The following is a 23853-nucleotide window of genomic DNA, read 5'->3' on the forward strand; positions in this document are numbered from 1 at the left end:
CTCGATAGTCTCTGCTCGATAGTCTCTGCTCGATAGTCTCTGCTCGATAGTCTATAGAGAGGAGAGAGAGTAGATATAGACTATCTCGCTCTTCTCGATAGTCTCTGCTCGATAGTCTCTGCTCGATAGTCTATAGAGAGGAGAGAGAGTATATATGGACTATCTCGCTCTGCTCGATAGTCTCTGCTCGATAGTCTATAGAGAGGAGAGAGAGTATATATAGACTATCTCGCTCTGCTCGATAGTCTCTGCTCGATAGTCTCTGCTCGATGATCTCTGCTCGATAGTCTATGCTCGATAGTCTATGCTCGATAGTCTATGGTCGAGATGGATGAAAAATAACACAAAGCCCGCTTAGCGCGAAACAAAGAAAAAAAGATTTCACATTCCGTTAAGAGAAATTAATGATTAATAGGTATCATTCAGTTGAATTCTTTTCCATTAAAGGTTACAAGTCTGGCTTTCTTAGGGGCCTGGGTACTTGGAATTTTTGGAATTTTGGATAGACTTATTGTTGGTCTGAGCTTGCTTTGGTGGTATGTCATTTGCTGAAAATTTTTGGACCCAAGATTATCACCTGGGGTTTGAAACATTATTTTTCCAGCTAAATGAAGGTATTAGGGAAAATGATGATTTTGTCAATTTGTTCAGAAAGAGAATGGAGCTGGAGTTGCTATACGGTACCTCATTGCATAACATAGCTTTAGAGATTAAGCCTACCAGTAAACGCCAAACCAACGACGATTTTGTGTCGACTATCAAAAATGCATACAGTGAATTAATTGAGAATTTCACCAAGGAAAGTCGGTTTCATTTGGAGATTGCTGAGAATATCGAAAATCTGGTGTTGAAACCGTTTGAGAAATGGTGTGGCGAGCATGAACAAAGAATAGCCTATTCCCAAACAACCGTCTCTGACGAATATAAGAAGTTGAAGTATCTGCAAAACCAAGTTGAAAAATTGCAAAAAAGGTATTTCAACAAGTGTAGAATGTTGGAGGAATTCAGAAATCATCATTCAGAGCAAGAGCTACAGGAGGAATTAAGCGATTTGGAATTTCAAAAGAGAATTAGCCAGCAGCAGAAAAATGGTCTCGAGGAAGAAGGTGAAGATGGAGTAGACGACGACAATGGAGGAACAGGAAAAGGAAGTAGTGGCGGAGCTGAATTCTCCCACGCCAAGCTCAACTCTAAACAAACAGAAGAGATGTTGAGACAAATGTTGACTGGTATCACCCAATTTGCTCATAAAGTTCCAATACTCGGCACCTATCAAAATGTATCAACAGGTAGTGCAATAACTCAATGGGCACTAGATAACATACCCGAGCTAAATAACAATTTAGAGAGAGCCGAGTGTTTTGGCCAAGATCTTATCAAGAATGAGTTTCTCAAAATTATTGGCACGATGGGTAAGCTGTTTATCAACTCTTCCCAGTTTTGCTATCAGTGGAAGCCAAAAGCTTTTGAAATTGCAAAATTGGCACCTGACTATCAAACAGACTCGACTGCTACTTTTGGGAAGGGGCTTGGCCAGTTCAACTTTGATGATGTCAAGGAAGCAATTGGCGTAAGCAGTGTAGATTACACCGATAAATCACAATATCCGAAACTTTTGAATGAAGTGTCTTCACTAGACGCACAATACTACACCAAAGTGGTAGAGTTGGATATCAAGAGGTGCAAGTTTGAAGAGTTGGTAATGGATCACTTGACATTTATGCAAAAATGTGAATTGGATAGACTAAAAGCGATTAAAAAGGCTACTTTTGACTTTATTGGTAACTTTCATAGTAGAATAAACATCATGCAAGACATCTCCGGTGAATTGCAACTTTTGGAGGAGACTATCAATCCAAAGAATGATCTCAAGTTCCTTATTGAGAATTATGCAACCGGTAATTTCAAGCCTCAGGTGACCTTGTATGACAATTACTACGATTCCAATATCAGACAAACATTTGGAGTAGATTTAAACGTTAAATCAAGAATCGATAAAAAAGTGGTACCCATTTTGATTCAGTGTATCCTTAGTCACTTAGACCACGTCTACCCAGAATTGAAAGATGACGAGGAAAGAATCAATATTTGGACCCAACCGATCCACCTTTCGAATGTTCACAAACTAAGATTACAATTGAATGATCAAAATGACCCTCACAAAATCAATGAACTTCTCACTCAGTCAAATCCATCAGTTGTCACAAATGTGCTCAAACTATATTTTATGGAGTTGCCTGATTCTATTATACCCCATAACTTTTACGACGTTATTAAGTTGCTTTATTCAAAGTACCAGGACGACTCCCAAAGAGAGTCCCGAATAAACGGTTTACGCAATGTTTTAGCAGAGACTCCAAAGTGTAATTTGGCTACTTTAGATGCATTGTTAACCCATTTGAAAAGACTTGTGCAAATAATTGGATCTAAAGACAAGGAAGCTGCCAGGAATTTGCAGCAAGGTCTTTGTAATGAATTTGGAAAATTAGTATTGAGACCAAGAATAACAACAGATTTGTACTCAGATCATAGCAGCCAAAGGCAGTATCTCAATGACAAACACCCCGTCAATATCATGCAGGACTTGTTCAGGTATAAAGATTCCATATTTAATGAGTTGAAACGTAAAAGTTCAAGACATATTCAAAATGGTAGTGGTGGAAGTAGCAAGGGCGTAACTCGCGAATCTTCAACAACTGCTGCTGCTGCTTCTTCTTCTTCTTCAAATGTATCTGTGGCTACATCAAGTGAAGAACTAGCAGCCAAATACAAATCGAGATTGGAATCTAGATTGAAGCAAGTGGTTCAAAAGAAAGATCAAATAGCTTCAACAACTCCTTCACCCACTAATGAAGTACTAGTTAAAAGTAGAAAAGGAGTGGAAAAGGATGAGGAGAAAGAGAAGGAGAAAGAAGAGGATGAGGAGGATGAGCAGAATATCAACAATAGAACATTGGAAACATCTCCGACTACGCCGCCTGCATCATCATCATCATCATCATTGTCAGCAGCAGTAGTAGAATCACATAATTTATTAAAAAGATCTAGCTCTCCAAAAAAGAAAAGATTCAGCTCTATGTTACTTGATAATGAAGTTGACAAGTCTGAAACAACGTTGGACCCCGAAAAGGGGCGTTAGAGAAGGAAGTGAATTTTAGGGAAAGTAACACTCCCCCTCCCCCATTTTTCTTCTCTTCCAAACAGGAGAATGGTGGTGAAAGTGGAAGAGAAACAAATGAAAATGGACAAATTAGCTTATTATTCCTCCATGCATCTATCTATCTATATATATATATCTATATATATGAGATTTTTCTTTTTGATCTCTTTTATAAAAGTTTCGAATGTTTTATATCGTGTCTGAGTCGATAAACAAAGACAACCAATGCCAAAAGAACAATCATCAAGGGAAACAAAATCCATTTGATCAACCTATCAGCCATTGAATCATGCGATTTGACTGTCTTTGCGTTATTCTTTTCCTTTTCTTCATTTTGTTGTTTTTGGTATTGATGTTGAACCTCCTTATGTTCATTCATCAACATGTCCACTTTTTTACCCAACTCTTCCATACCATAATTCTGTTCTCTTACTTCTCCAATAACTTTCTGATTCAACATGGAAACTGCTCTGAGTAATTCTGTATACTGCTCGACAAACGTTTGTTTCAATTCCAGTAAAGTTACTTGTGTTTTTTGTACTTGTTGGGCAATTTCTCGATTTGAGTTTTCAGTTGATGATTGAATAAGGGGAACTGATCTCAATAAATCGTTCAAAAGAGATTCAAGATTACTGATTTTGCCGATAACTGATGAGAGGTCCGTGTTGTCCAGCGACAAAACTTCAGATTCTTTCTGTTCATTGTTTGTGTTGCCATTCAGTTTCTCCATTTGCTCCCTTTGAACCCTTTCTCTTTCCATTAGTGATTTCCTTGCTGCGAGATTATTGGCATTTTGTGCTTGTGAGTCGCCGTCGACTACTTTTTGTTCGACGTCGATTTTCAATTCGCCATCAACCATAAGTCCATGATCATCAATTGCATCTTCGGTTAGCTCATCCCAAACTTTTACAGCCAAAATTTCAAATAATTCCTGTGATTGAGGATTAATAAAGCTTGTAGCCCCTAATTTATAATTGGAATTCCGAGGCAATTGGATCCTATCAGTTTTAAAGCATAAATTATTATCAATCTGCACCTTGAACCAGTTATTGTCAGAATACGAAACTCTTAATGTAAAAGGAACGTCGCTTTCCAAGTATCTAAATTGACAGTCTCCGATACTTTTCTGTAAGGCGCCATCGTCATCGTTTTCCAATGATCCGTCATTATTGAAAATCTTCAAACCTTGTTGATCCCGATTATTGATCATAAATTTAAATCCATCATACTTGTTCAATTGAGCAACGCTGGAGCTATCCACAAGCCATAGTGCAAGCTTGTTATCTGGAAATAGCATATCGTGTGATTTCCCGCTAGATCTGAATACAATTTCAATTGTGAAAGCTTGACCTTGACCTTGACCTGTCGGTATATTTGCATTTGACCAAATTGAGCCTGATTTACCCATCACCAATCGTCCTTGGTCGTACAATACCCCACTTGAAACGTCGTAATTGACAATTTCGTCCACACCATTAATTTCGAGCAAGTTGGGCAATGAAATGGAACTAAGAGCCTGCAGAGAAATCTTCAATGCTTCTTGTTCTTGTTGGTACTGTTGTTTCAAATTTGCATTTGGAACAAAACCAGCTGATAAAGCAGCGCTAATAACAAGCAGTATTCCAAAACGCATTCCTCAGCTTGTTACACCTTTTCTCAATAAGCTCACCTTGTCAGAACTTGTAATATGGAAAACTTTTACCTCTATACTTGCCAAAAAAGTGGAAAATTTGTATATATGCCATTCAGTTGATCTTCATACAAATGGGGAACTGAAAAATTTCCGGCGCGCGAGTCTCGACGCAGAAGTCGCCCAGTGCACCAGAGTATCAAATAAGAGCATACTCAGAGAGTAATGGTCCAGAGTAATAGACCAGAGTATCTAATAAGGGCATACTCAGAGAGTAATCGTCCAGAGTAATGGACCAGAGTGCTAGTCAGTGCTGATCCACTAGCTCGCTTTGCTTGCTAGTAAGTCGATTTTATCTATAAAAGGGAAATCTACTTTAGTCTGTTAAACAGTGTTGCTCCACTATCTCGCTCTGCTCGATAGTGTCGAACTCCAACTCCGTTTTCTTTTCCTTTCTATACTGAACAGTATCCACCGTCAACTCTGATATCTGAACCGGTGGTAAAACTAGAGGCATCACTAGCCAAGTACAAATACGCACCAACCAACTCATCGGGTTCGGCTTCTCTACCCATTGGAGTAAGACCCCACCATTTAGCTCTTTGCAGTGTAGGTATTGGTTGCGATAAAAGGGTATCCGTGTAGCCGGGACTTACTGAATTGACTCTAGCGAAATTTGCAAATTCCACAGCTAACCCTTTAGCCATATGCATTGCCGCTGCCTTTGCTGAGTTGTAGCATGTTTGGTAGTTGGGTACATTATTGATATGAGCTGATATTGAAGCAGTGATAATGAAAGATCCACTTTTTTGTTTTTGAAAAACCTCCCCAGCATATTTGGCACAATAAAACACTGCGTTTACATTGACATCAAACACTTTCCTCCAATTCTCTGGTGTTGAGTCGGAGTTTAAAATGGATCCCGTGTACCATGCAATACCAGCGTTAGCGACAAACACATCTAGACCACCAAATTCTTCAACGATTCGCGCTACAACTTCCTTGACTTGCTCAGCATTAGTGACATCAATTTGATAAAACTTTGATTGGATACCATATGTGTTGGCTAATTTTTCGCTTAGTCCATTATCTGTATGAGCGTGGTCTAATATGACGACATCTCCACCTGCTTGCGCGTAACCTTCAGCAATACAAGATCCAATTGCACCTGCACCACCTGTGATTACTGTGACTTTGCCTTTTAATGAAAACCTCTCAACTATGTTTTTGGATAATTTGAAGGGGGCTCTAGGGACCTCTCTGTTGAAATCTGTTTCTGGCTTGATAATTGATTGAAAAGACATGTATACTACTGATTTCTGTTTTGCTGAAAAACGTTACCTAAAGCGAATAACTACACATCGAGACAGTGACAAAAGTTCTCAGTATTTATACACAGATTCTCAATGTGCAACCAAACTTATTAACGCCTGGGTGTTTGGTTGCCCTTTCGACACATCACAATTGATCTTTTTGTTGACTGACTTCGGAAGAAAAGACCATCAAGTTGAAACCCTCGGAAGTGTCAATTTCTACTGAATCTACAATGTATTTGGCTTATGTAATCTACTGGGCGGAAGAACTTTGAAAATTTAGTTTGATTACACAAAAGGAGAATCATCGGAATTAAGGGTCTTCGTTTTTCCTTGTGGCGCAAACAAAAGATGCCATATGCGGGAAGTTGATCCCACAACATCACTTTTTGTCATTGTAGTTGCTGCATTTGTCGATTGATATTCATAAAAGTCTTTATATATTTATTTGTACGTACCGATTTAACTACCTAGGACTAATCATATTCTCTGGTTTGACCCAGAGGTCAAACTCTTCAGGACTCAACATTCCTAAATCAACACAAGATTGTTTTAAAGTAATTCCCTTTTTATGAGCATTTTTTGCAACTTTCGAAGCATTGTCATAACCGATTTTGGGATTCAATGCAGTCACCAACATCAATGACTCGTGTAGTAATTTGTCGATTTTTTCCTTATTGGCCACAATACCTTCGACACAGTGTATTCTGAATGATCTACAAGCATCGCTCAATAATTGGATAGAATTTAACAAATTGTAAGCTATAACTGGTTTGAAAACATTTAATTCAAATTGTCCAGAGGCACCGGCAAAAGTTATCGTGGAGTTGTTTCCCATAACTTGGACACAAACCATTGTCATTGCTTCACACTGTGTTGGGTTTACCTTTCCCGGCATGATCGAAGAACCAGGTTCGTTTTCAGGCAATGACAATTCACCGTACCCGCACCTTGGTCCTGAGCCCAAATATCTGATATCATTTGCAATCTTGAATAAAGAGGTGGCTAAAGTATTCAATGCACCCGAAGCTTCCACATCTGCATCTTGAGTAGCTAAAGCTTCAAATTTGTTGGGGGCTGTATTAAATTGAATCCCAGTCAATTTTGAGACTTGTTGGGCGATTTTAACATCAAATCCAATTGGCGCATTTAAACCAGTTCCCACAGCGGTACCTCCCTGCGCCAAGAGTGATAATCTTTGCAAAGTTCCTTCTACTCTCTCAATTCCAAATTTCAACTGTTGTACATATCCAGAAAATTCTTGCCCCAAAGTTAATGGTGTAGCATCTTGCAAATGAGTTCTACCAATCTTGATAATTTTTTCAAATTCTTTTGCTTTTTTTGCAAAAGCTTCTTTCAAATCCTCAAGATTTGGGATCAAATATTGTTTAATTTGCATCACTGCGGCAATATGCATCACTGTGGGGAAGGTATCATTGGATGATTGTGACATGTTAACATCATCATTGGGATGAACTGGGGTCTTTGACCCTTTCTTCCCGTCAAGGAGTTCAATTGCCCTGTTTGAAATCACTTCATTGGCATTCATATTGGACTGAGTACCCGATCCTGTTTGGTACACAACCAAGGGGAAATTATCATCGAACTCGCCTAAAATAATCTCGTCGCATGCCTGTTGAATTGCTCTGGATTTGGTTGAATCCAATTTACCTAGCTCTTCATTGACAATTGCCGCTGATTTTTTCAAAATCCCAAATGCCTTGATGATGGGAAGAGGCATTTTGGCATCTCCGATTTTGAAATTCGAAAATGATCTTTCAGTTTGTGCACCCCAATATTTATTTGCAGGAACTTCAATCTCCCCGAAAGCATCGGACTCTATACGTTTGTCGGTCATGTTATGGTAACCCTTTCTCTCTTTTATACTGTGAAGCAAAAAGGCTTGATTTTTATTCGCTCGGAGTAGATGGGGAGATTTTTCAAGGCTTTGATCTTTTTTTTTTTTTCCCCGTCCTATTTTTTTCCAGGACCAAACAGCAAGGAGAGCTGTAGTTGGATACGTCATTTGTTATCCCTTTACGACTTGTCATGAGTGACGTTAGGGCAAGGGTGTTACCCTTGTCTCCGCAAACACTTATGACACTATCGAGCAGAGCGAAATAGTGGAGCACACTGACCAACACTATCGAGCAACACTCAGTAGCTTGTTACAACACCGACTACACCGACTACACTGACTGTCACTGACACTATCGAGCAACACTCAGTAGCTTTTTACAACACCGACTACATCGACACTATCGACACTATTTCGTTCTGCTCGACAGTGTGTGTTAAATTTCCATGTTTCACTTTACCAGTTCAACCTTATTGAGAAATATGGACGTGCCATTCATCAAAGTAATACTCAACGTCCTCCCAAAGCAATAGTTTGAAAAGCGAATTCTTTAAACTGTTATGAAATCGGCTCTCACATAGCATGAATTGCACCTTGTTTTTCTAATGATTTTATGGTTAGAATACAACCACCTAGTCAACCTTCTGTTTCAAGAATATCGGACTTTGGAAACTCCCATCAGAAAGCGCAAAATTCGGAAAAGTGGAAAAAGGAAAAAAGGAAAAAGAAAAAAGGAAAAAGAAAAAAAGATAAAAGCTCTACCCCCGGAATTATTAAAGTTCCTTCCTTGTAAGAATACAAACTCTACCCTAGTTACATACATATAGAATTCTGTAGAGAATGGCCCCAGATAGATATGACACTATCGATCGAGCGAAGCGAGATAGTGGAGCAGCACTGACTACACCGACACTATCGACATATCGACCAGAGCGAGATAGTATTGTAACAAGCTACTGAGTGTTGCTCCATAGTAGTGTCGGTGGCAGTCAGTGTAGTCGGTGTTGCTCCACTATAATAGATTTAGATTCTCCATCTCATGATGATTTGAAATCGGATTACCACAAAGTTTACGATAATGAATTATCTCAATACTCTTTTTTATTCAACGGTACTAGCTAATTTGCTATCTTATTACTCCCCTATACAAAATCTATCTAATAAAAAATACTACCCAATTTCCAATGTACCAATGTGATCAGTAGAAGAATAAAGAATCAAAAAAGTACCCCAAATCTCATTAATCAAGTCCTTGTACTCTCATCCTTTCTTTCTTCATTTCATTTCGTCTTCTCTCGTCTTATTTTCTTACTCTTAAAATGACTAGAAAAGAGAAGAAACAAGAGTCGTCCTTCAAATTAACATACCAATGCATCAACGGTGCATCCCTTTTTTTCCCCATTGACTTATAGATAATAATGTTCCCTCAGTTGTATATTCAGGCTTCTAAATAACCATCACATGACACGTCTTTAGCATTTATCCAAGATAGTAAAGATATCACCTTTATTATACATATTCAAAAAATAAAACTCTCGCTACATTGCACATTATAGAAACCTCAGACCAGCAATTGCAGCAGCACCTGTAGCGGCGACTTTTTCTTCTTTTTCTAGTTTTCTTTGCTGTAATCTTCTAGGTGGCTCTACCCTTGCACCATGCCACCTATAATGGAACCCAATCTCATGGGCCAAAATCTCGCCAAAGCCCAACATCATACCATTGATAAACGGCAACACTAAATTGATCGCGCTCTTCTTAATTATATCCCATATACTGAACAGCGTATATAAGCCACCACTCCTTTTCCTATAAAACTTCTCTTCTTTTTCTTCCTCTTCTTTATCCAAAATTCTACTTTCATCAATTAGTTCATCCGTATTAGTGATATCTGAGTTTGTTATCACTTCGTCTGGTGATATTTGGGACTCCAAAACTGCCAAATCGTTTTCCTGGGTTATTGCATCAATTACTATTTCCCTTAGAGTCTCAGTGTGGACGTTGTTCTGACCAAATGTTACTTTTTCTTGCATAGACCTTGTTACTGAACTCGCCGGAAATTGGGTTTCTAAATTTTGCTCAAAATCGTGCCTTTGGTTTAGATTCCGGTAATCTGCATAGGCACCAGACATTGTAGATCAAGGTATGCGTCAAAATGTGTAGCTGGAGGAGCAGAGAGGACACACGGGTTTGAGGTTTGCTTGCTATTTGAAAAGAAGCAAAGTCTTTGTATGATTTTTCTTTGAGATGACAAAAAAAGAAATAGTCATTTACGTGCTCACATAAATTATAGAATGCAATGCTATTCAATAAAGAGAGATACAAGGGCATCATCCATCAGATGCATAATCCCACCAATTCGATTTGGCTCCTTTTACCAAGTAGAAAAGGACCAGTAATGATCAAAACATGAGTGTCGTTATTATATCTCTATAAATACATGTATATATGTATCTGTATCTGTATATGTAATATGTAAATGTATATATGTACACGAAAAGGAGTGTTGCTCGCTAGTGTCACTGGTTTATGCTTTTATACCAACTGATTTTCCTTCCTTCAATCTTTTCTTTGTCAAAGCAGCGATAATAGCTGCACCGACTCCACTTCCATCTTCTGCTGGTACAATAATTATCGGATCTTCTAAATCGGCTGGCCATTCAAAAATATCTCTCAAACTCTTTGCCGCTCTAGCTTTGAAACCAGGATACTTTTGGTAAACAGAACCGTCAGCTGCACAATGAGCAGTTTTGTATCCTCTCTTTTTACAGATTGCTGCAATACCACAAACAGACAACCTTGCCGATCTCTCACCAATCATCTCTGAAATACGGCGGATTACTTTACGTTCAGGTACAGTGGTTTCAATTTTCAAATAATCGTAAAACAATTCTTGCACATCAGACAAATTTTCAAATGGATCTTCTTCAATTCTTGCTGGGAACGAAGTGTCAAGAACAAATGGCTGCTTCAATTTGGTCAAATCTTGATTTTGAAATATCAACTTCTTATTCTCGGCCAACTCAACAAGTATCAATCTCAAGAGTTCACCCAAATAATAGCCAGAATTCATTTTTTCAAACGTCTGCTGACCTGGTCTTGGAGACTCTTCATCAATTATGATATCGTACTTGTTTCTTGGTAAAATCACCTTTTCATTATCAAATGAACCATATTCACAATTGATGGCCATTGGAGTATCTGGCGTAACATCTTCTGCAGTTTTGCCTTCTAATTTGGGAATATCGCCAACAACATCGAAATATGCACCATTGACACCCGTTCCAAAAATCAACCCCAATTTGGCCTCAGGGTCACAATAGCTTGATGCAACCAATGTTCCTGTTGTATCGTTAATAACAGCTACAAGCTCTATAGGCACGCCGACTTTCTCAATAGCACTTTGTAACATGGGAACAACGTCTTTGCCTTCAACACCGTCAATTGACCAACCTTTTGTCCATCTTTGCAAAACAGCTTGTGAAATACGATCTTGACTAGCAGGATAACTAAATGTAAAGCCCAAGGGTAATGGTTCTTTAACTCCATCAGGGAACTCCTCATCATAGAACTTTTTCAAGCAATCGGCAATAAATGACCACAACTCTTCACTTGTTGCAGTTCTCATATGGGAGGGCAATGCGAATTTCGACTGAGTAGTATCAAAATCTCTATTGCCTCCCAATCTGACTAAAACAACTCTTAAATTAGTTCCACCCAAATCAATGGCTAAATAATCACCAGTCTCCTTACCGGTTGGGAAATCCATAACCCAACCTGGAATCATTGGAATATTACCACCTTTTTTGGATAATCCTTTATCTAATTCGGTAATAAAGTGATCAACAATTTTCCTCAAAGTTTCGCCAGAAACAGTGAACTGAGACTCCAACTCCTTCAACGTCGACATCAATGCAGGAGAAACATCAGTAAATGTCCCTTTCCTATGCTGTGGAGGTTTAGGACCAAGATGAACCATCGTTTTTCAAAGCAATCTAATCAAACTGCAAAAAAAAAAAAACTGCAAAAAAATAATCTTAAAATAATAAAACCACAATGAAAAAATTTACTCCCCTCCCAAAAAAAAAAATAGAAAGAAAGAAAGAGTAAAACCTTAAACAAGAGACCAAATACAAAATGAATTTGAATTGAAGAATCCAAACTCAATCACTGAAACCAAAGAAAAAGGAGTTTCCACCTTCTTTTTAAACAAAAAATTGGTCAAGAATTTTTCCGGTTTTCATTCAATGATCATGATTTACGTAAAGATTGACTGAAGTCCGGAACAAAATGCAAAAATGAAAATAGACAGGTCGTGCAAAACTCGAACAAAAAAAATAAAATATAAACGATTAAACAAAAAAAAATAAAAAATAAATTTTTTTTTCTTCCTGTTTTGGTAGTGCGCTACCAAGCTCGGATTAATTAAAGGTAACTGCCATTCTACCAAGAAAAAATTAATACGATGAGCGGAGTCAAATTGGGGGGGAGGGGCAAGGAAGGGCCGAACAAAGGATAAGATCAACGTAAATTTTGCATTATTTTTACTGATTTAGTTTGTGCATTGGGAGGAAAACCTCGTTCCGAAACTCCACAAATAAACTGTAAACTGTAACCCCATACCAGAAAGACTGTGACCCCATACCAGAAAAACTGCAACCCTATGGCAGTAACCCCAGGCAGTAACCTCAGGCAGTAAATTTGTGTAGCAAAAATCTTAGCACCTTTCGATATTTGTGGTGTGTTTTGGTATCGAGAAATCCCGTAAATTTTACCAAAGCGTGATTCACCATAAACTTCTAGACAATTAATATAGTTGGATTACTATGAGGCAAAAAGCTTCACCAGATATTCTTTGTAGAGTCGTCAAACTCCTTGATTGCCTTACCGAGTTCCATCAAGTCTTGTTTCACTTGTTGCACATAGCCGTTAATCTCATCAAATGTCGTTTTGTCATACACCTTGAGGTTTTCAAATTTGAACTCATCATTAGCAAAAAATTTAGTAATCTTTTCTTGGTCCATTTGTTTCTTTGCCATTTCCACCAACTTGGCCTTATCTTCTTCTTCTCCTTCTGCGCCAGTATTATTGTGGCTGTTATCATCTTCAGTAATTATATTTGTGGTAGTTCTCGTCATTGCCGTTGTTGGTGTTTGTAAGGAATTCGTATTCAACTGGTACAATTGTTGATTTTGAACTTCGCTGATATTCATATCGTCGAATCCTTGTTGCGACATGGTCTGTATTAGTTTCTCCTGCAGCTGTTTCAACTTGCTCATTTCTTTTCTAAACTTGTCGTCAAAGAAGGATCCTCTTGAACGTACTTCTTGAGCCATTTTCTTAACGTCGTCTAAAACATCAATCTGGGTCCATAGCCGATCCTGGTACGTTACACTTGGCTTGGCACTGGGTATTTTATCGATGGTTTGTATACTTTGGTTGTCCTGGTTCGCAACGTAAGCATCGGTTGTTTCTGTATTGGTTCGTGATAGTCTCATCGAGCTTGACCCCTGCTTGTTCCTCAACCCATTTGTCGTGTGAATAAATTGAGAAGGCAGTACATTAGATGACGATGACACAGATGTACTATATGAATGTCGAGGTGGAACAGTCAACCGATTCGAGCTATTGGACTTTGTAGGATTCAAACTATTGGCCATTTGATAAAGATACAGTCACCTTCTTTGTATATCTTTAATTCTTAAATATCAATTTGTTTTTTAATTTATTTTTTTTTCTTTTTTATCACCAACCAAGGAAGAGAAGAGATGATATAATGACAGATGCTGCATTGAGGCCTCGAGACTACCACGACCTCCGACGACAGAAGGACAAATCATGCAATATGTCTTCTTCCGGAGTGCCGCTTCTGCTGCTGCTGCTGCTGTTTCTGCGGAAAGGTTCTATCAATCATTTTGAGTACGAAAATGGCTCTGGTAACCCACCATGGAAGAAATTATTATATCTTAAGCAACCGTACCCAGATAACTATACAGATAGCTCGTTTCTATCACAGTTAAAGAGAAACACGACTGTTGCAAAATACTCATACCTCAAGGTAGTTGACGATTTCCTGTTGATTGTGTTTTATGTATCTTGCATCTTGATAGTCAATCTCATGTTTATTGGCATATACATTGAAAATTGGGACCCGGTTGCACCAACAGTTAGCAGTACAATGCTTCTAATATCAAGCTTTGTGTCCTTGAAGTATTCTGGCTTGACTATTCCACATTCCCGCAGCAGTTTGAATGTTAAGTCATTTGTGATCATATCCTTTTTGCTTTTAATTGCTTCTCCAATACTCAAGTCATTGACAAGATCAACCTCATCCGACTCTATTTGGGCAATCTCCCTTATGCTATGTATCGGCAATACGATGTTTTACGAATACTCAGTTGCGCAAGTTTATAAACCTATTTTATCAACCAACATCTCATTAAGCAATGCCATTGTGTTGGCTTCTCGACTAGAGTCAACAATGGAGGTCTTTTTATTCATATTGTTTGCTATACAAGTAAATATCCTTTTACCCTTGCTTGATACAAGTCTACGAAGCGTCAAGAGGCTAAAGATTTTCCATTACATTTTAATGTTTGTTATGTTTTGCCTAGTCAATATATGGATTTGGAAATTGCTAAACTACAAGTTTTTGATTTATTGGTTAGTGTCAGTTCTAGTCATAATGGTATTGATGCCGGCGTATTTCCTATCACTACAGCGTTTCAAGAATGAACTACAAGGTCCATGGGATATTGCAAAGCCAAAATTCAGTAGAGATGCACAGAAAGGGAAAATTGATTGAATTTCTAAAATGAAAAAAAAAAAAAAAATAAAAAATACTTCTACTCTATAAATTTTATATATTATTTATCATTGAAGCTCTTGAACATGGATATCCAGAGACTCTTTACGATGGGATTGTGATGATCTTCGGGTTTTCTCCATTGTTAAATCTTGGATATATGTATAAGCATCTTCAACTTCCATTTGAACTTCTTGCAATGCTCTCAGTTCTGACCTCACTCCAAAATACCAAATCATTCCATTCAATAAACCAGAAACAATGAGGATAGTAGTTATGAGTAAAAAAATCACCGAGATCCATCCTGCAACATCTGCAACAAACACGATCCCAACATGCATTCCAATGACTATGATCACCGATATGAAAAAATATACTTTTCTCCATATAGCCTGAAATGGTATAGTCACTCTTCTATAGTGCTTGATCTCTGCGATCAAGGCCTTGTATACACCTTCTCTTTCTTTCAAGTTATGCATATCTTCTGGCGTTACATGTTGTGCTTGAGAGTTTATCTTCAACTCAACACTATAAGCAAAATGGTCAGAATACGAGCAAAGTAAAGGACTTGGCAATACTTCAGTGAATTTGACCTGTGCTTTAATAGGAATGATATTCTCGGCATCAATAAGTGCATAATCTATCCTACACGCGTCGCCTGCTTTACTCGATTTTCTCCAAGTATTTAACCTTGAGTTACAAGTAACGCCTGCAAGTTTGATTTGGTCTTCTGAGCTCAACTTTGCAATTTCTTCACTTTTAGTGATTAATTTCTCATGATGCAACACATTCCAAGAATCGGTTAATCCTGCTTCCACGGTGAAAATCTTATAGGGCAATGATTCAGGTTTGGAATTCAAATCGCCAACTTGAATCACAGCATAACCAGCTTTTTTCAACATTCGCACTAATTTTGCAAAATCCCAAGCTTGGCAAGCTCGATGTGTTGAGTAACTAGCATCACCTTGGCCATAAGGCGCATGCATATGACTGTTTAATAATGCTATAGGGAGGCTTCCTGGTACGTGAGATTGGAACATAGTCACTGCAATGCTTTTACCCACGTACCAGTCACCTCGGAAAAATGCCGACGATCTCCCGTTTATGGGGAAACGATAAAGAAAAGTCTCAACAATGGGTATTTTTGAAAGAACTGCTAAACCAGGACCTGTAATTATACCCGATTTGAACACTCGGCGATAGGGGTACTTTTTGCGGCAAACGTGTTCTATATATGCCCAGTCCTCTTCACACCAAATCTCCTGTAACGCCGCAACATCGTAGTCATCATCTGACGTCTTTGGATTTGCCAACTCGTGAGCTATTGCTTGTAATCTTGCTTTGCGATGCTTTGAAAGTAGTTTCAACCCCCATGTATTAAACGTGAGTAGTTTGATGCTTTGTTTAGTATCATAGTTTTTTTCAGATAATAGAGCAGTCATTATAGTACCGGTCTCTTACTCTTTGCTCTTTGCTCTTGCTACGTGCTACGTGCTACTGACTATCACCCTGGAACGTGGGTCCACAAGAAAGTGATATATCCATAACCGCACAATTGCGCAAAAAAGTTGAACCCTTTTTGTGATCATCGGCCAGGAAGAAAAATTGTAAACAAAAATTATTCCGAGATTTTCAAACAAGAGCCGAATATCGATGGTAGTTTAAAGAAAAGAAAGATCAGTAGTTTAGGGAGATAGGAAAAGAGATGGGGTCATTCAACAAGACATATGACCGGTTTCAGGAACAAGTTCTCTCGTTTGAGACGCTTAAACTCGAAATGAACGAGTTTTTAAGTGAAATGGATCATAAATTATCAACAAAACAACAAATTATAAACCAACAAGAACAGGACCATTTACAACAGATTTCCAGTTTGCGCAAGGTAGACCAGGATTTGGAGAACCAGCTAAAGTTGTTAGATTTGAAAGAGCAGGCTATGAGGCAACGTTTAGAACGAGAGATGAAGAGTTTGGAACTGTTGAAATCAAGAATTGAAAATCTTATAATAGACAAGGCCACTTTGCTTAAAACTAAAGAGCAATTGGACGACAGTATACGACACGTGAATGAGCTTATAGGGCAAAGCAAGCAGGAATTGAATTTGTCCAATGAGTCGTTGAAGAAGCAAATGAAGATCAATCTGATTGAATTGGCCAAATATGAAATCTATTCAGGATTGATTATTAATGCAATTGGTATCAATTTGATTAGTTTTGGTTTTACTTATATTGATCTGGATGATTTGGATCGGGAATTTACTATTGATTTGAATATATCCGGGGAAGACGAGGAAAAGGTAGAAGAGAAGGTGGAGAAAGAGGAGAAAGAGGAGAAGGTGGAGAAAGAGGAGAAAGAGGAGAAGGTGGAGAAAGAGGAGAAAGAGGAGAAGGTGGAGAAAGAGGAGAAAGAGGAGAAGGTGGAGAAAGAGGAGAAAGAGGAGAAGGTGGAGAAAGAGGAGAAAGAGGAGAAGGTGGAAAAGGTGGAAAAGGTGGACCTCGAGCCTGAGCATGATCCGGGTGAGGAGCAAGAGCTGGGTGAAAATGTGAAAGGATGGACTAAGATCACAGTAGAGAGAAGTGATCCTGAGTTGCCCAGTGACTTTCTCGAGATGGCTCAAAAGGTATTGAATGATGATGGTGATTTGGCTAAATTTTTGAAAGTAATTAGAAAGAAATTTGAAGAGTTGGCAGTATGAAAGAGAAAAGAAACAATGACATGTTTAAAAGGAAACTAATAAGCAAGAGAGACAGAGAGAGAGAGAGGGACAGAGAACAATGTGATTTCAACCACTTGGTGCTATTGGTACACTTCATCGACTATTTACAATTGCACAGCTCAACTTCCAACCGCGATCTTCATCTTCCTTGTGCAAAATGTTTATCTTCCAAAGTTCGAGAAGAATCAATTCCTGCAATGCTGGAACATTCTTCACGGTGTACTCCAACTCGGCCATTTTTTGCTCCTCATACTCATCATCATAAGGAATTTGCAACTGTTGTAAATCTGCAATAATCTTTACAATCTTGGAATATTTTTGAAAATTAATAACTTTCCTACCAAGGAAATTCGTTGAGCTTGGGATATACTTGGGTATGCCCTCTGTAGTTGTTGTAATATCCGAAATAAACAAATTTATATATGGTACAATTGGAATCATACTATTATTCTCCCTCTTAGATGATAACAAGTTACGTATTTTGGATCTATAAGTAGTATAATTTTTCTCCATACTGATGATCGACGACAAGTATTGATACAATTCGATATATTTTTGCAGTAGATTGACCCAGATGAACTCAACACGGGAAATTAAATGACTTTGTAATGCCGTGATAATTGCAGCTAAACTGTTAAAATTGCGCAAATATAGCGATGAAATAGCAATCTTGAGCCATATTTTGAGAATATTGACTCTTTCTTTGATGGTTAAATTGGGTTGAAGAATAGACTCCAACACATAATTGGATAAACAATTTGTGAATAACAAGGATAATTGAATATTGGGAGATAATTTCAAGTGAGCTCTTTTAACAGTAAAGTTTTGATTTAACAACTCTTCAGGTTGTATTGCACAAAATATTCTAGATTCAATCAAAGTTAATTGTTTAGCAACCTCTAAACCATTGAAATCTAGTAAATTTGGTCGATAGTTTGATAATACCCAACTTTGATCTCTTATTATCGCAAAATTGGACAACATATTATTTATATCCAAAGGTCTGTAAATGTCAAGATATTTGACTGAACACCAACAATCGCCTAATATGGTCCTGTAAGTCATTACGATTTTCTCAACTGTATCCAATTGTGATTTGTTGAGCAATGAATTGGAGTTGGATCCCGTTCCAAGAGGCAAATCAAGTGATTCATCACTACTCGATATATTCGAGTCTGATCTCGAGATAGCAAAGGCGGCTCCACCAGCACTGCCACTACTACTCAAGGAGGTTATCTCATCAGAATCCAGCTCTCTCCTCACAATTATACTTCGCTCCAATAATTGTTTTGTTTGGTAATTTCTTCGATTGTTTCTATTCTCAACCAAGGGCCTCGATGAAAGCTTGGCACCAATTTCAATCAATTTCATAGCTTCCAATGGTAACACATTGCTCATCTCCTCATTGAAAAAATTAATCAAGGTGGTCAATAATCGATAATCCGTTTCGTGATTCCAATAACTTTCCATCCATAATTGAAACATCTTGACAATTAGTCTTCTTCTTTTCTTTAATTTTATTTCGAAATTGATATCGTTGATATTATTTTCATTCTTGGAAATATCAAATCTAGTAATTAGTTCCTCAATCAAGTCAATCCCACTAGCAAAACTTCTAAAGCAAATAAAAAAAGTAGATATATAAAAATATTCAGGTGGTGAATCTTCATCAGTCAACGTGTAAACTAAAGCTTTAAAAGAACCTCCAATAAGGCGACCATTGGCATCAATAACTAGTTCCTTTTCCGGATGCAATACAGATACACTTCCATTTTCAGTTTCCGTTGTAAATGGTTCAAATTCCGCAGCAGCCACTGTGAATGGAGATTCTTCAAAATGTTGTAGGAAATCAAGCCCACCTTCAGTAAATCCCAAGTCACCAGTTTTGCCGGTTCTGATCATTGAATATCTATTGGCCATATAGGGTTTATTGTTTTCTCCTCCTGCCCTTGTCCCTGCCCCTGCACCTGCCCCTGCACCTGCACCTGCACCTGCACCTGGTACTCCATCACTAGCATTAGCAAATGAAAAAGAAGAAGAGGAAGATGCATGTATATTACCTCTTATCCCCTTCATGCATTTCTTTACGAAATCATGCGGTTCAATTCTCATTTTCACAAAATCAGGGTATGCTCTTTGCGAGTTCAATTTAAAGTCACCAGTTAAGTAAAGCAATTTACGAACCGATGCAATTGTGACGCTTATTGCTTTGATCATTTTGGCTGAAATTTGTAGTAAAGACCCACCTTCTTCTGTATAAAAATAATCTACCTTCTGGTGCTGGTTCTGGTTCTGGTGCTGGTGCTGGTGCTGAAGATCCTCTTCATTTTCATTTAAAGTTTTAACCACCAAGCTTTTGACACTTGTAACTAAATCGCTCACCAAGGATAACAAGCCATCTAACGAACTATCCAACTCTTGTGGTTTTTCCAAACTGAAATCTGAGCCTGTTTTCGATATAAATAATAATTCTCGAAGCAATAATATAATCTGATGAGCTAATGTTTCCAAAATCTCACATCCAATTTGATTATGTTCTATCAAGTCCAATCTACCAATAATCATCCCCAAATACGAATACAATATAGCACTAATCTCAGTAATTCTCGATTTGGCTAATGGCGGTGTTTCCAATAGCGGATAATTGTTCAAATCATCTTGTAATTTACGTTCATTCTCGCGTTTTACAATCTGCTTACTTTCAACCGACCATACTTCGAGAAACATAAGCGCTTTTTTTGCAACTTGATAAACCATCAATGTTAATATCTCAATCTTGCTGAAATTGGAAGTACCCTTAAATTCGTTTGCCTTGACCATTAGATTATACCAATCGGCTAATAATGATTTTCTTGCTTTTCGTACAATTTGTCGTTTTGTTACAATTTCATTTGATCTCGATAAACAGTCTGTTTGTTGTAGAAGGAGTCTAACACCATCTCTAATAGAATTAATCACACGCAAGGAAAATGTGTACTTCCCCTTCCTGTTTTTGTGGCTTAATGGGTCGAGTAAGAATTTGCCACTTGCATGAAATAACAGTCGGAGATAACGACTATTGGGAATATTACTCGTATAGGTTGCTTCTTCTTCTTCTTCTTCTTCTTCTTCTTCTTCTTCATCGTCATCCGCAACTGCAATTGCAAAATAATTCATTGGTATCCAACCTCTTCGTAGCGACTCTACTAAAGTTACTTCACCCCATCCGGATTCGTCTATGGTATGGACAAACGCAAGATCATTTTTCTCAAATGATAGACAAATTGAAGTATCTGATTCGGATTGTAAGGTATTTGAGTCAAACGAATGTAATGCGCGAATGAATAAGGATGACAAATCTTCTTCTTCTTCTTCTTCTTCTTCTGCTTCTTCTTCTTCTACTCCTACTTCTTCTTCTTCTTCGCCTCCTCTTCCTCCTCCTCCTTTTTCTTCTTCTTCCTCCACCCGTAACGAGTTGGACGACTTGATTCTTTTTTCACTTTGCTCTCCTCTAATAGGTGCAGTTTCTCTTTCTTGGTTATATATTATATTCAACCCTCCTTGTTCTGATATATTTTCCGATGCACTATTGTAAATCTTAAACTTTTCTTTAACTGGAGTGTCAATTAAATCTCTTCGTATTGGTACTTCATTTGTTAATTGGGTTCCGTGCATATTATAACTAGCAAGGTGGTTATTATTAGTTGTACTATTATCCATTGCAAGGCTTGATAATGATGAGGAATTTGTTATTATAATTTGGTGGTGATCGTGATCGTGATTGTGATCCGGATGGTGATCCAGATGGTGATAATTGTCGCTATGTATACTTGGATTCCTACTATGGATACTTGATGATTTACTACTACAAATAAAGCTAAGTTCTGAGTGTTGATCATTATGTAGCATTGTATGTGTAACATCTTCATGATACGCAGTCGATTGTGATTGATAAGACAGCAGAAGCAGAGGAGGTTGTTGTTGTTGCTGCTGCTGCTGCTGCTGCTCAAAATGTTTGTTTTGTTTCTCATTGATCTTTCTATAGTAGGCACTTGTTCTAGCCAGTGCAAAATCTTGATTATTATTGACTCTTTCTATATTTTGTTGGAAATTGGTTATAAACTGGTGTGAATTTTGAGATGCATTGGCATTTTGTTGTAGTAATTTCGTTGATAATCTTTTAAATTTCTTGCTTAACTTGCGTTGAGAAAGTAGTCTTGCTAGTCCGCCATTGTTGTCGTTGTCGTTGTTGTCGTTGTTGTCGTTGTTGTTGTTGTTGTTGTTGTTGTTGTTTTCTTCTTCTTCTATAATGTATCCATTATCATCAACCAAGGGGGTCATATCCTCCTGTCTTGTTGATGATGAGTTCAACAAGGGTGTTTCGTCATTGTCTATTAATTCCTGGTCATGGTCATTGTCATCACTGTCGTTGAAATTTTTTTGAATGCTCACATTCAGGGATGGAAGGTAGTCTGATGGATCGGCTCTTGGCCTCGTTTGTGTCTCTGCCAGCGGAGGAGTTGCATTGGCGGTGGGTAGCTGCAGCTGCAGCAGCAACAGCAGCAACAGCAGCTGATGGTTGTGTTCCAATTCTATTGGCGAGTATATACTCGAAGAAGTACTCTCATGCCCTATATTCGGCCTAGGCTTTTGTAGCATTAGTAGTTAAAAGAAGGGCAACACCAATAAAGAAGGGGAGCACCAATAAAGAAAGGCGACACTAACAAAAAAGGGCAGCACCAATAAAGAAAGGCAGCACCAATAAAGAAAGGCGACACTAACAAAAGAGGGCAGCACCAATAAAGAAAGGCAGCACCAATTGAAAAAGGCAGCACCAATAAAGAAAGGCGACACTAACAAAAAAGGGCAGCAGCAAAAGAATGAGATTTTTTTTTCTTCTCTTAATGAAAGGACGGTTCTCTAATAAAATATCAACCAATTAAATACCTCAAAAGCAAGCTCAATCTCAATAACCTGCTCTAAGAAAATTGTGTTGTAAAAAGTGTTGTAAAAAAGTGTTGTAAAAAAATTTGTCACCTCCCCGCGCGTATCAGTTATTTTTTCTTTGTAGCTTTAATCGATCGAATGTGAGAAAGAAAATATTATGTAATAGACGAGCCACGCGACAAACACTATCGAGCAACACTATCGAGCGACACTATCGAGAAACACTATGGAGCAGAGCGAGATAGTGTTGTAACAAGCTACTGATGAACACTATGGAGCAGAGCGAGATAGTGTTGTAACAAGCTACTGATGAACACTATGGAGCAGAGCGAGATAGTGTTGTAACAAGCTACTGATGAACACTATGGAGCAGAGCGAGATAGTGTTGTAACAAGCTACTGATGAACACTATGGAGCAGAGCGAGATAGTGTTGTAACAAGCTACTGATGAACACTATGGAGCAGAGCGAGATAGTGTTGTAACAAGCTACTGAGTATTGTTCCACTATCGAGCAAAGCGAGATAATGTACTAGTATTGCTACTAGTATCGCTACAAAGTGTTGCTTTTAATTGCTGCTCCACTATCGAGCGAAGCGAGATAGTGTCGTATCGTTACAAAGTGTTGCTCTTAAGTGCTGCTCCACTATCTCGCTTCGCTCGATAGTGTCGATGTCAATAGTACAAACAATATTAATGAGCTCAAGCCGAGAAAATAATGGATAATAATTGAAAAAATTGATTTCTAATCAAGTTGATGCAAATTTTACAACAACATGTTTAAATACTTTTCTATTTAGGTAATAATGTATAGTCTATTGCTCTAGTCTCTAGTCTCTAGCATTTAGTATGTTTTCCTTTTACTACTTTGTCTATCACATGAAAAAGGCTAATTGAGATAAAAAAACGATACTATCGAGAAACACTATCGAGAAACACTATCGAGCAGAGCGAGATAGTGTTGTAACAAGCTACTGATGAACACTATCGAGCAGAGCGAGATAGCAAAGCGAGATAATGTACTAGTATTGCTACTAGTATCGCTACAAAGTGTTGCTCTCAAGTGCTGCTCCACTATCTCGCTTCGCTCGATAGTGTTGATGGTGGCTGGAAAAAAATACCAAAAAGAGCAAAAAACTGATAAAATTGTCAATGATAAACAATCTAAAATTTTTAAGCAGTTTAGTTCCCAAAACGGCACTATTACTATTTTGGGAACTTTTTTCTAAAAAAGTAAAAACAGAGGAAAAAGTACGCGTTTTTCGATTTCCAATCGACACTATCGAGCAGAGCGAGATAGGGTCATTAGTCAGTGTTGATCCACTATCTCGCTCTGCCCGATAGTGTTGTAGCAAGCTACTGAGTGTTGCTCCACTATCGAGCAAAGCGAGATAATGTACTAGTATTGCTATTAGTATCGCTACAAAGTGTTGCTTTTAAGTGCTGC

General features: G+C 38.0%; 10 protein-coding genes and 1 pseudogene across 11 annotated transcripts; 3 read left to right on the forward strand and 8 right to left on the reverse strand. All coding sequences in view use genetic code 12, as the record gives it.

Annotated features, from left to right (window-relative positions):
* Positions 1-538: 538 nt before the first annotated feature.
* On the forward strand, positions 539-3139 carry KGF56_001962 (rga8; the record flags this gene model as incomplete). Its single annotated transcript, XM_049323139.1, has 1 exon — positions 539-3139. One exon carries the CDS (start codon positions 539-541, stop codon positions 3137-3139), a length of 2601 nt encoding a protein of 866 aa, XP_049180963.1.
* Positions 3140-3329: 190 nt separating this feature from the next.
* On the reverse strand, positions 3330-4793 carry EMP46 (Emp46p; the record flags this gene model as incomplete). The annotated part of the gene is made up of 1 exon (XM_049323140.1): positions 3330-4793. One exon carries the CDS (start codon positions 4791-4793, stop codon positions 3330-3332), a length of 1464 nt encoding a protein of 487 aa, XP_049180964.1.
* A 452-nt stretch (positions 4794-5245) lies between these two features.
* On the reverse strand, positions 5246-6094 carry KGF56_001964 (uncharacterized protein; the record flags this gene model as incomplete). Its single annotated transcript, XM_049323142.1, has 1 exon — positions 5246-6094. The coding sequence occupies one exon, from the start codon at positions 6092-6094 to the stop codon at positions 5246-5248; it is 849 nt and encodes a 282-aa protein (XP_049180965.1).
* A 475-nt stretch (positions 6095-6569) lies between these two features.
* FUM11 (fumarase) lies at positions 6570-7961 on the reverse strand (the record flags this gene model as incomplete). The annotated part of the gene is made up of 1 exon (XM_049323143.1): positions 6570-7961. One exon carries the CDS (start codon positions 7959-7961, stop codon positions 6570-6572), a length of 1392 nt encoding a protein of 463 aa, XP_049180966.1.
* A 1550-nt stretch (positions 7962-9511) lies between these two features.
* On the reverse strand, positions 9512-10093 carry MIM1 (Mim1p; the record flags this gene model as incomplete). The annotated part of the gene is made up of 1 exon (XM_049323144.1): positions 9512-10093. The coding sequence occupies one exon, from the start codon at positions 10091-10093 to the stop codon at positions 9512-9514; it is 582 nt and encodes a 193-aa protein (XP_049180967.1).
* A 395-nt stretch (positions 10094-10488) lies between these two features.
* Positions 10489-11940, reverse strand: HXK2 (hexokinase 2; the record flags this gene model as incomplete). The annotated part of the gene is made up of 1 exon (XM_049323145.1): positions 10489-11940. The coding sequence occupies one exon, from the start codon at positions 11938-11940 to the stop codon at positions 10489-10491; it is 1452 nt and encodes a 483-aa protein (XP_049180968.1).
* Positions 11941-12802: 862 nt separating this feature from the next.
* KGF56_001968 (uncharacterized protein) lies at positions 12803-13621 on the reverse strand (the record flags this gene model as incomplete). The annotated part of the gene is made up of 1 exon (XM_049323146.1): positions 12803-13621. The coding sequence occupies one exon, from the start codon at positions 13619-13621 to the stop codon at positions 12803-12805; it is 819 nt and encodes a 272-aa protein (XP_049180969.1).
* A 458-nt stretch (positions 13622-14079) lies between these two features.
* KGF56_001969 lies at positions 14080-14696 on the forward strand (annotated as a pseudogene). Its single transcript has 2 exons — positions 14080-14326; positions 14527-14696. Coding segments are annotated over exons 1-2 (417 nt in total).
* Positions 14697-14834: 138 nt separating this feature from the next.
* ISC1 (inositol phosphosphingolipid phospholipase) lies at positions 14835-16208 on the reverse strand (the record flags this gene model as incomplete). Its single annotated transcript, XM_049323147.1, has 1 exon — positions 14835-16208. The coding sequence occupies one exon, from the start codon at positions 16206-16208 to the stop codon at positions 14835-14837; it is 1374 nt and encodes a 457-aa protein (XP_049180970.1).
* Positions 16209-16471: 263 nt separating this feature from the next.
* KGF56_001971 (uncharacterized protein) lies at positions 16472-17461 on the forward strand (the record flags this gene model as incomplete). The annotated part of the gene is made up of 1 exon (XM_049323148.1): positions 16472-17461. The coding sequence occupies one exon, from the start codon at positions 16472-16474 to the stop codon at positions 17459-17461; it is 990 nt and encodes a 329-aa protein (XP_049180971.1).
* Positions 17462-17575: 114 nt separating this feature from the next.
* Positions 17576-22120, reverse strand: BUD5 (Ras family guanine nucleotide exchange factor; the record flags this gene model as incomplete). Its single annotated transcript, XM_049323149.1, has 1 exon — positions 17576-22120. One exon carries the CDS (start codon positions 22118-22120, stop codon positions 17576-17578), a length of 4545 nt encoding a protein of 1514 aa, XP_049180972.1.
* Positions 22121-23853: the final 1733 nt, after the last annotated feature.

This window comes from Candida oxycetoniae, assembly GCF_023343755.2.
Source record: "Candida oxycetoniae strain CBS 10844 chromosome Unknown scaffold73, whole genome shotgun sequence".
NCBI classification, from domain to species: Eukaryota; Fungi; Ascomycota; class Pichiomycetes; order Serinales; family Debaryomycetaceae; genus Lodderomyces; species Lodderomyces oxycetoniae.